The sequence below is a fragment of the Notothenia rossii genome, assembly GCF_949606895.1.
Source record: "Notothenia rossii genome assembly, chromosome: 3".
Lineage (NCBI taxonomy): Eukaryota > Metazoa > Chordata > Actinopteri > Perciformes > Nototheniidae > Notothenia > Notothenia rossii.
Window position 1 is genome coordinate 70,285,625 of NC_136901.1, and position 11,466 is coordinate 70,297,090.

The following is an 11,466-nucleotide window of genomic DNA, read 5'->3' on the forward strand; positions in this document are numbered from 1 at the left end:
GGCGGGACCCCCAACGGGACAGGACATGGAGTTGGCAGGACCCCCAGCGGAACCTCCAACGGCACTTGACTATGGACTAGAGAAGGGACTTGAGTAGGGACTGGAGAGGGGACTTGAGATGGAACTCGAGAGAGGGCACTCGAGAGAGGGCTTGAGAGGGGAATTGAGAGGGGACTCGAGAGAGGGAACTCGAGAGGTGACTTGAGAGGAGACTCGAGAGGTGACTTGAGAGGGGACTTGAGAGGGGACTTGAGAGGGAACTTGAGAGGGAACTTGAGAGGGGGCTCAAGAGGGAACTGGAGGGTTGACTTGAGAGGGGACTCGAGAGGAGACTCGAGAGGTGACTGGAGAGGGAACTCGAGAGGTGACTTGAAAGGAGGCTTGAGAGGGAACTCGAGAGGTGACTTGAGAGGGGACTCGAGAGGGGACTTGAAAGGGAACTCGAGAGGTGACTTGAAAGGAGACTTGAGAGGGAACTCGAGAGGTGACTTGAGAGGGGACTCGAGAGGGAACTTGAGCGGGGACTCGAGAGGGAACTTGAGCGGGGACTCTAGAAGAGACTCGAGAGGGGACCTGAGAGGGAACACGAGAGGAGACTTGAGAGGGTCGGTTCGCCGACAGAACAAGGGGGGCTGGAGTCGGCCGGAATGCCGACAGGACACGGGGAGCTGGCGTCGGCCGGTACGCCAACAGGACACGGGGAGCTGGCGTCGGCCGGAGAGCCAACAGGAGACGAGGGGCTGGAGTCGGCGGGTACGCCGACAGGACACGGGGAGCTGGCGTCGGCCGGAGAGCAAGTTCTGGAGCCGGAACCATGGCTGTTGGGCACGGAACAGAAGCCTGGGCCCTGGCTGTGTAAGCCAGGTAATGGAGCACGGAAGCATGGCTGTGTGGGCCGGTACTGGTGCACGGATCCATGGCTTTGTGGGCCGGTTCTGGAGCCGGAACCATGGCTCCTGGGGCCAGAACTGAGGCTGGGACCATGGCTGCTGGGGCAAGGACTAAGGCTGGAACCATGAATGCTGGGGCCAGAACTGGGGCCAGAACCATGGCTGTATTGGCCGATTCTGGAGCCGGAAACATGGCTGTGTGGGCCGGCACCAGGAACCACTGGAGCACGGGCTGGAATCTTGGTCTTGCGTCTCCTAGAGATTCTTCGGAGGATTCGTGGGCCTCCCAAGCCCTGGTCATATCCCAGGAAAGGGTTAGAGGCTTCGGACAAGTCCTCAGGACAACTTGTGAAAAGTTGTAGCCACTCAGACAACATGCTCCTCAGCCAGGACTTGCGAGCAACCTCCTGATGTGCCTCCTTCAACGCCCCGTCTAGATGAGGCGCCATTCCAAGTATAAAAAATGTATTCCACAGAGGACCCAAGACATTCCGCCTGTAGAACAAAATAATCAGAGTCTGCTGAGTCCAAAGTTGGTCGGTTCATTCTGTTACGGTATGGGAAAGGTAGGACCCAAAAGCAGACTACAAAAAAAGGTAGGTTGGTCTAGAAAACAAAAAGCGAGCTTTATTGCAAAGTTGATCACAAAAACATGGCATGAATCAAACGGTAGCCCAGGAAAACAATAACATAAAAACTGACCGTGAAAAACATGGAGGAAGACTGGAGAGAAAATCATGAGACGTGACGTGAAGGGAGGACAAACAAACAATGAACCGACACCGAACACAGGAAGAGACAAGACTAAATACAGGGAGGGGTAATCACGAGACGAGAAACAGCCGGGCAGGGAAGGAGAAACACAAGGGCAACAGGTGAACACAATCAGACAATTAGACACACCAGCGAAACTAACGACAGGAAGGAAAACACAGGGAGAAGGATCCGACAAGAAACAAGGAGGAAAACATGACAGAGAGAACAGAAAAGCAAAATAACCCCACAACTAGACACAACAAAACTCAAACCCTGACACGTCTATTACCAACGTTCAGGGAGCTCTATGCAAGTCAATGGGACGCCCTGCCCGTTGAAAACTGACTCTCAAGGGGTACCCTGTGCGTAATACAGTGACGGGGAGGGGCCCTGACCGACCGTCAACATGTGACGGGTTGGGAGTGAGAACGTGTTGGAATGTGCATGGCTTACCATCATATTCAAATGCGAGCCAAAATTGACTGTGTTTTTGTACAGGGAAACTGAAAAATGCATTTGAGAAGTCTACAACAGTGAAAAATGCTGCAGAGGCTGGAACCTGAGAGAGAATGAGATAAGGATTTGGAACGAGCTGCATGTACGGCTTCATTTACAGCTCGTAAATCCTGCACAAATCTCCATTCTCAGGGGCTTTGTCACGGATCTTTTTAACCGGAAAAACAGGAGTGCGGACTGGAGAATTATTACATGCAATAATAACGCCTTGTTTAAGCAGGGAGGTAATGGGTACGTTTTTAATGGGTACTGGGGTTGATTTGAGCGGTAGGTATACTTAGGGGGGATAACAACAGGTTCAGCAGAGCGGATTAAAACTACGTCATATTTGTGAGCTGCCCAGAGTGAGTGTGGCACATCTGAAAGTGCGGCAGGAAGCTCAGAAATATGAGAATTACCCATAAAGGCGGGAAAAGTGGCATCACCAACGTCATCATCCTCAACCAATAGCAATGTGCACAGAACGGCTACGTTCGTGCAAGTTTTCATTTTATACACGTCACGTGACATAGAGTACATGACATATTCTGTGTGTGTAGGTGCCCAATCAGTGACTGACTCCCAATCTTTAACGAGTGGACCCAAATCCCTTCATTTATCAGTGGGGCCCCTTGCTAGTGAAATGTGCGGGACCGCCCCTGGGATTTGATACAGCTTGTGTTGTGTGAGTGTGACAGAAATAGCACTGCGTAGTGAGTTTTAAGCATGATTTCGTCATTCACCCATTCCAACAGAAACTGTTCATAATAGTGTTTGCATGTATCATCAGAAACGCTAGCAGTGCAATTTAAATGAGGAGCTTCCATAAACACAGCCAGTGAGGGGACAAGTTGACGGGCCAAACGCAACAGTTTCTGAGAATCAGGAAATGTAGCAAGCCATTGATACAGAAACCACAATTCCTTGTCAAATTAGAGTTTTTGGACCATCGTAGGGGATGGTCGTCTGACTTTTAGACCCTCATTTGTAGAAATGGCCAAACCGGAGGATCAAATCTCTGCCGTTACTGGGCATTTACTATGTATAGGGCAGACAGATTACAGAAGGAAACTGTGTTTGACTGGGTGGCTGTCATCACCGTTATCTTTACACTGGACTGGTACTGAAAACTTCTCCTTCATAGTTACACCTGCCGCTTACACCTGCTGCTCCTATTGAGTGGATAAATATCACTACATTTACATTTTGGCAAATCTGCCATTTTTACCATGGAGTGTGTGGCCCCTGAGTCAACCAGAAAAGTTAAATCAGTGCCCATAATTGTCTGTGTGAGTGTAGGACAGTTCTTAAATGAGATTTCGTCATAGGTGTGTAGGTGCAGGCTCTATTCTATCAATAGCTTGCATAATGTATGTGTGTATCACTTCCCTTTCTTTTTTTTTGCCATTTTTCTGTGGGCAGTCCCGGATCCAATGTTCAACACTGCCACACTTGAAACATCTTTCGTCGTTTGAAGGTCTTGCTTCTCGTCCTCTGCTTCGGAAACCTCCTCTGCCTCTCCTTCGGTTTTGTGAGCAGCCAGCATTCTTACGCGGCTTGCGCTGTGGCTGTGAGTCCGTTGAGGAAGACCTTACTGAGGTGTGTCTCCCAAACGCCCGCTTGGCCCCCTAGGGCATCGGGTTCGTTTATCCCGCTGTTGTCCCGGAATACTTGGGCCTGATGTCTGCTGACTGCATGGCTGGGGCTTGTATCGGCGGGGGTGTTGGTTGAGGTGGGCCAGCCGGATTGCCAGGGTTGTACGCCGGGGGAGGGAAAGGATACCCAGAGTCGAGGAGAGGGTCATTCAGGCCTGCAATAGAAGGATACAGCGATGTCTGCGGTTTACATGGTTTTGGAAATTCTTTCTTTTCCTTCTTTTCTTCACATTCATTTCCAACCTTAATATATATATTTTTTAACACTCAGGCTAACCTTTTGCAACATTCTGCCTCCCAATATTTCAAACACTTTCTGTGACTTTCTATTTTTCCTAAGTCTTTTACTTTTACTTTATTTTGCTTCCTCATACTCATGAACTTGTAATTTTTCCTTTAGGTCTTTAATTTTTACTTTTTACTCAAAGAACCTCCCTTTGGAAATACGAACATTTCCGTCCATATTTCCAACTCTGATAAGCTGTCTTCACCATATTTGTCTCGCATGCCATCCACTATGGGCCCCGCTGGGGCCTCAGCCCCCTTACTTCTTATATTTGTTTCCACGTACAAATCACAAAACTATTTTTCCTTTCGTGTTGATCAGGCACGTTTCACCCGTCGGTGATCTTATATTTGTTTCACCAGCACAAAATCACAAAACCCTGGCCGTAACTTTATTTACGTCGGATATTGCTAGTAGGCCTATCCTCTTTTGCGGTTAGCAACCCACTGCAGATGTCATGGAGCTTATTTACGTTTTACTTTTAAACGATTTAGAAATTCTAAATCTCACCAGATATTTTAGATGAATTGAGTTCATTCGATCTTGTGAAGTCAATCGGTTTCACCCAGGCGCTGGTCCTCTTGTCCCATAACACTTTTCTGTCGAGGTAGAGGAGAATCCGAGGATCCCGGCGCGACCACCAGCATCCTTGATCGTCCCCGACGGAGCTTTCAGAGATCCCACTTCTGACACCAAGTCTGTTGTGGATATTTTAACCTCGTCAATACTGAAAAGATGTACAATTAGAGTAATCAATAATAAACTGGTGAAAGCAAACAGAGTTTTCTTAGTAATTCTGTATACAAGCTTGTAGGTACAGGTCATGCAAAATACAAAGTGGTTTGTAGGAGTGGACCCAGAAGGAAATGTGTGTGTGATTTATAGAGGACTGTTGCTGTGCAAAAGGAAAGAGATAACACCTTCTCCTAACTGTTATCTTACAATGCTCTCATAAGGAGCAATAGCCTCATTGTTCAAATACGACCTTGGCAGGAAGCTACCTTGGCAGGAAGCTACCGTGGGATACAACAGGTTGAGCTGACCAAACTGTTTTCCTCAGTATAATATCATCATTTGGTTTTACCATATAAAGTAATGTAAGAAATTGCCACTAAATTCTGTAGTGATCTCTACAATAAAACAGCTAGTGGAGGACGTCCAAAGATATGAATAGGAGGCTGTGCAAAACATCTTTAAACTTGTTTAAAGGTGGGGTAGGTAAGTTTGAGAAAACCGGCTCAAGATACACTTTTTGTTATATTCCATGGAATGCTCTTAACATCCCGATAGAAATGAATATCTCAAGTGCTTTGACAAAAAAAGCATCAAAAAATGTCATCTGTGGAAGCCGTAGCGCTGTAAAAAGCACGACCAATCATTTTAGCCGGCCGGGCTAAAATAACTGGATGGCCTACCTGCCTGTCAGCCTTCCATCTGTGCACAAACTTGTCTCGTGCCCTCATTGGTCATGTGCGTGTTCGTGTGTGTTGGAGGAGGGGCTTTGTAAGGAAGTGGCAGATTTTTTACGGCTGTGTATTTTCATATTCTAGCGCACTCGAGGTCTGGTTTCTCCAAAATTACCTACCCCACCTTTAATAAAGAAAAACAAATGGACGGTAGATACACAGATTTGGGGCCAGAGGTGTGATAAGTACTCAGATCTTGTACATAAGTAAAGCTAGAAATACCAGAAGAAATTTTGAAAATGTTCAATCTATTACATTTTGGTTGAAAAGACAAAAAATACTTTATAGGTAGGACATTTTGAGGAATCAAAGCTATGTTTATCATAAGCAAGTTGTTTTGTAAAATGTAAAGTTTGTTGACCTTATGTAGTAAAGCTTCATCTAAAAAATGTGACAACAGTGCAATTATACCAAAAGTAAAAGTACTCATTATGCAGATTGTCCCATTATACAACCATATATTATATGTTTTTAATCATAATATTGATGTGTATATAAAAGCTGGTAAAGGTGGAAATAATTGAAATGACTTTATCTTCTGCTGGGTAGCATTTTAATTTAACTATACAACTTTTGTTATAAAAATTGTCAAAAGTGTATAAAGTGCAAGCAGTATATTAATGTTGCTGCATCTACAAAATCAATGAAATGTGCCTATTAAATAAATAACAACATTGTTATGACATGAACAAAATAAAACTGTGTTGAATTTTTTTTTCATGATAAAGAAATAAATGATTTGAATTATTTAGATTAAGGTACAGCTGTACAGCTATGCTGTGTCCAGTATTGTAGCTGCATGATGTGACACGGTACAGTCCACTAGGGAGCGGTATGGACGTCTAATGAGGGTAATCTACCAATATCTAGCTAAAGAAGAAGACCTGCGCACGTCCATCACAACATAGCAAGCACGTACGCTATTGCAGTTATTTTAGTTTTGATTACTACAAACTTTAATCTAAAATGCCACCGAAAGGAAAAGGTGGCAAAAAGGGCGAAAAAGGTTAGTCAGCTATGTTTGGAAAATAACGTGTTACCACTGCTGTTGGCTTAAAGTCAGCCACATTAACTAGCCTGTTGAAGCAAACGACTATTAATATAACATACATTTATCTCACTAAATATAAAGTCTTTATATTTATCGCTGCAATTGTGTGTTTTGGTTTTAACTGTGGTAGTGTTCTGACTCGTTTTACTGTGTAGGAGCAGCTTCAGGAAGTGCAGACGCTGATAAGAAGGAGAAAGCACCAAAGGGAGGCACTGCTGTGAAGGTATGCAGATGGGTGTCTGTCTGCCCTGCCCTTCATCATACCTTAATTACGTGTTTAGACGAGAAGGCTGCAAATAAATGATTTAGTTTAATTAATCGGTAACAGATTATGCACTTAGGCATCATTTATGATAAATAAAATAGGAGGTGAATCAATGAAGAGCATAATACCTGTTTTCAACTTTTAAATGTTTTCATGTACAGGACTGTCTCAGAAAATTAGAATATTGTGATAAAGTTCTTTATTTTCTGTAATGCAATTAAAAAAACAAAAATGTCATACATTCTGGATTCATTACAAATCAACTGAAATATTGCAAGCCTTTTATTATTTTAATATTGCTGATTATGGCATACAGCTTAAGAAAACTCAAAAATCCTATCTCAAAAAATTAGAATAGTTCCTCAGACCAAGTAAAAAAAAAAGATTTATAACAGCAAAACACAATCAAACATTTGAAAATGTCCATTAATGCACTCAGTACTTGGTTGGGAATCCTTTTGCACGGATTACTGCATCAATGCGGCGTGGCATGGAGGCAATCAGCCTGTGGCATTGCTGAGGTGTTATGGATGCCCAGGATGCTTCAATAGCGGCCTTTAGCTCATTAGCATTGTTGGGTCTGGTGTCTTTCAGCTTCTTCTTCACAATACCCCACATATTCTCGATGGGGTTCAGGTCAGGGGAATTTGCAGGCCAATCGAGGACAGTAATGCCATGGTCAGTACACCAGTTACTGGTGGTTTTGGCACTGTGGGCAGGTGCCAGATCATGCTGGAAAATGAATTCCTCATCTCCATAGAGCTTTTCAGCAGACGGAAGCATGTACTGCTCTAAAATCTCTTGGTACACAGCTGCATTTACTCTGGGCTTGATGAAACACAGTGGACCAACACCAGCAGCTGACATGGCTCCCCAAACCATCGCTGACTGTGGGAACTTCACACTGGATTTCAAGCAACTTGGATTTTGCTCCTCTCCAGCCTTTCTCCAGACTCTGGCGCCTTGACTTCCAAATGAAATACAAAACTTGCTTTCGTCTGAAAAGAGGACTTTGGACCACTGTGCAACTGTCCAGTGCTTCTTTTCCTTAGCCCAAGTCAGACGCCTCTTCCGTTGTCTTGAGTTCAGAAGTGGCTTGACCATGGGAATACGGCTATTGTAGCCCATTTCCCGGACACGTCTGTGAACAGTGACTTTTGATACCTGGACTCCAGCTTCAGTCCACTGTCTTTGAAGCTCCCCCAAATTCTGGAAGCGACTCTTCTTCACAATGCTGTTAAGGCTGCGGTCATCTCTCTTGGTTGTGCAGCGTTTCCTGCCACATTTCCCCCTTCCAACAGACTTTTTGTGGATGTGCTTTGAAACTGCACTCTGTGAACAGCTTGCTCTTTGAGAAATTTCTTTTTGTGTCTTACCCTCCTGATGGAGGGTGTCAATGACGGTCCTCTGGACAGCAGTCAGATCAGCAGTCTTCCCCATACTTGTGATTTCGTTTACTGAACCAAGCTGAGTGTTTTTCAAGGCTCAGGAAACCCTTGCAGGTGTTTCGAGTTAATTAGACGATTCAAGTGATTCGTTGAACACCCTACTAGTATACTTTTTCATGATATTCTAATATTTAGAGATAGGATATTTGAGTTTTCTTAAGCTGTATGCCATAATCAGCAATATTAAAATAATAAAAGGCTTGCAATATTTCAGTTGATTTGTAATGAATCCAGAATGTATGACATTTTTGTTTTTTTAATTGCATTACAGAAAATAAAGAACTTTATCACAATATTCTAATTTTCTGAGACAGTCCTGTATATAATGATGACGATGTTTGTCACAAGCTATCTTTCAGGCATCTTGTTTTATCTCCAATGGGATGCTTTATCTGCTTTCTTACGACAGCGAATAAACCAGAGTTTATTTCTAGAAGTCTAACTGCCTTCTATGACCTGTATATAAACCCAGGTTCGCCACATCCTCTGTGAAAAACATGGGAAATGCATGGAGGCAATGGAGAAACTGAAGGCTGGAGTCCGTTTCAGTGAAGTAGCATCACAATTCAGTGAAGACAAAGCGAGACAAGGAGTAAGAACATGCACCCAACTTAATTCAAATGATCCCATTATTGACTATAAGACCTAACTTCAATGTTCTTTGTTTGTTAATGAATGTACATCACATTATTATGACTGTATTTAATTCAAGACTAAATTCATCCTTATTGGTGGTGATAAATATCGAAGATTATAAATATGATCTACAGGCTTCGACCTCACAATTAGTCTTCATAGGTGAATAATTTCAGACTGGCGAATAGTCCCCAATACTCATTATACAAATAAGACCAAATGCGCAATTTTTTTAATCAATTCTTTACATATTTCACATGAATTCACAGCAGAACATATACAGTGTGTATAAGCTGTTACTCAGTGAAACCATGTGCATTTTTTTATTTGTTTGAAGCAGAACTGTACAAACAGACTTTTGCCTTAAATCCTTATCTGTGACCTAAGCATATTTGTAAGGCTTTTAGTTAAAAGCCTTAAAAATATGTTGTTTTGGAATTCCTGCATTACTCAAAGTTGCTACTGTTATCTCTCGAACCCCTTTGTTTCTCATGTCTTACTTACATGTGTCCAGGCTTGGCACTAATGTCTGTTGCAAACGTTGTGTTTTATTAATGATTGTATTATTCATGACAGGGTGATCTGGGGTGGATGACGCGAGGATCAATGGTTGGACCTTTCCAGGAGGCGGCATTTGCCCTACCTGTCAGTTCTATGGATAAACCAGTCTACACAGACCCTCCTGTCAAGACAAAGTTTGGGTACCACATTATTATGATAGAGGGGAAAAAGTGACGTGGGACTGCTCAACTATTCTACAGTGTTGGGTTTTTATTATCCAGAATGTTTAAGAATAAGAAAATGATATGATCCTCATGTATAAGCTTTGTCTTATAAACACTACCTTATTGTCAAACTTACCTGAAGGAACATTCTTGCAATCTTAAACTTGACATTTAATTCGATGGATTTTCATTTTCAGTTTGATAAATGGCCAAATAAATACACTCAAAAATAATCTGTGTGTGTGTGTGTGTGTGTGTGTGTGTGTGTGTGTGTGTGTGTGTGTGTGTGTGTGTGTGTGTGTGTGTGTGTGTGTGTGTGTGTGTGTGTGTGTGTGTGTGTGTGTGTGTGTGTGTGTGTGTGTGTGTGTGTGTGTGTGTGTGTGTGTGTGTGTGTGTGTGTGTGTGTGTGTGTGTGTGAAAGAGATAGAAGTGTCAACCTTTCAGTGATGCAATGTTTTCTTTTAAATTAAACTGGTGTATATACCATATATTACCTCCTAACCGAGTGAAATGACCCGGAAGTCCCTCAGTGGCAGCCATGATAAGTGCCGTTCGAATTCTCTAGAATGATAGGAAAGGAGGTTTCAAACTTCATTTATAACCTCCTTTAGCTTAGGAACCACTGAACCTGTCTAACCGAAAGGAGAGGAGAAAATGCTGCCCCACAATGCCTTGCAGCCGCAGCATTTGACGTCACACAACAGTCGGCCGTTCACGGACACAAACGATTATGACGGAGAAATTATATCATGAAAGTTACGGTGCTTATTAAGCATTTTAAAATGTATGTGGTAAGTTGCCAAAGTGCTTTGTTTTGAACGTTCATCAGTATTATAATCAAAAAGAGAAATATGAACGTTAGTTTTTACTGAAATGATCAAATAAAGTCAACATTTCACTGAGCTGTGTGGGGTTTGTTCAACTTTTAAAAGATGTTTGAATGGTGATATACAGTGATAGGTGTTAAAGACTAACGTTTATAATAAATGCATTTTTATTGATTTTAAGATATTTTCATAGTTCATACAATCATACGTATTGGGATCATTTGTATTAATGTGGACCGGAGGTAGAGGGTGACGAGCATAAGTTTCACTTTCATTTTTTATTTCAATTCCAATTTTGGTCATGAAGAATATGTTTCTCTGTTGTTCATAAAGCATAAAGCAACAGCATCAGAGCACGGTGCAGAGTCTCTAGATGAGTCCGTCGTTCTTATTAAACATCCATGTTGTAGTCCATTGTATAGAGAACTTTAGTTTCCATAGTTTCCCCACAGCAGCAGACGCACATAATGACGTCCGCTGGCGCATCATAAACACGTCGGATAGTGAAAGTTCATTCGGATTCTCTAAAGTACCGCAGTCTCTTCTCCTAAGTCCTTTTGAATTCTCCTATCCACTATCCCTTAACCCCGTGACGTTTCACTCAGAGGTCAAGGAATAGGAGATAGGGTTAGAACTTAGGAGCTGATTTTTAAACTATCCGAACGCAACCGTTCTCTGCCCAACCCGCGGTAGTAGTTTGTAGTTGGTTTGAGCGGTTGTGATTTAGTGAGCTGGTATTTTTTCGGTAATTTTACATTGCATTTCACCATTTGTAATCATGGTGAGCCTGTCAGGACATCGAGTCCACAGTTTCCCTCCCAGGAAAAGGACCAGAGCTAGCTTTCGTTCCTGGGTGCGTTGTGCCTCCACCTCCCTGCAGCACATACTCTCCACAGCTTTAGCAGGAAACCGTATTACATCTCTCTCTACCCTCCGGTACACAGCACCGTAAGACATAGTGTGGAG

General features: G+C 43.1%; 1 protein-coding gene and 1 long non-coding RNA gene across 2 annotated transcripts; one reads left to right on the plus strand and one right to left on the minus strand.

Moving 5' to 3' along the window:
* Positions 1–1,495: 1,495 nt before the first annotated feature.
* LOC307033344 lies at positions 1,496–5,069 on the minus strand. The gene is made up of 2 exons (XR_013806475.1): positions 4,593–5,069; positions 1,496–3,951 (listed from the first exon to the last, which is right to left on the minus strand). It is a non-coding gene; the product is annotated as an uncharacterized lncRNA (long non-coding RNA).
* A 1,327-nt stretch (positions 5,070–6,396) lies between these two features.
* On the plus strand, positions 6,397–9,906 carry pin4 (protein (peptidylprolyl cis/trans isomerase) NIMA-interacting, 4 (parvulin)). Its single transcript, XM_079670677.1, has 4 exons — positions 6,397–6,554; positions 6,755–6,822; positions 8,785–8,904; positions 9,525–9,906. Exons 1-4 carry the CDS (start codon positions 6,515–6,517, stop codon positions 9,681–9,683), a joined length of 387 nt encoding a protein of 128 aa, XP_079526803.1. The 5' UTR covers positions 6,397–6,514; the 3' UTR covers positions 9,684–9,906.
* Positions 9,907–11,466: the final 1,560 nt, after the last annotated feature.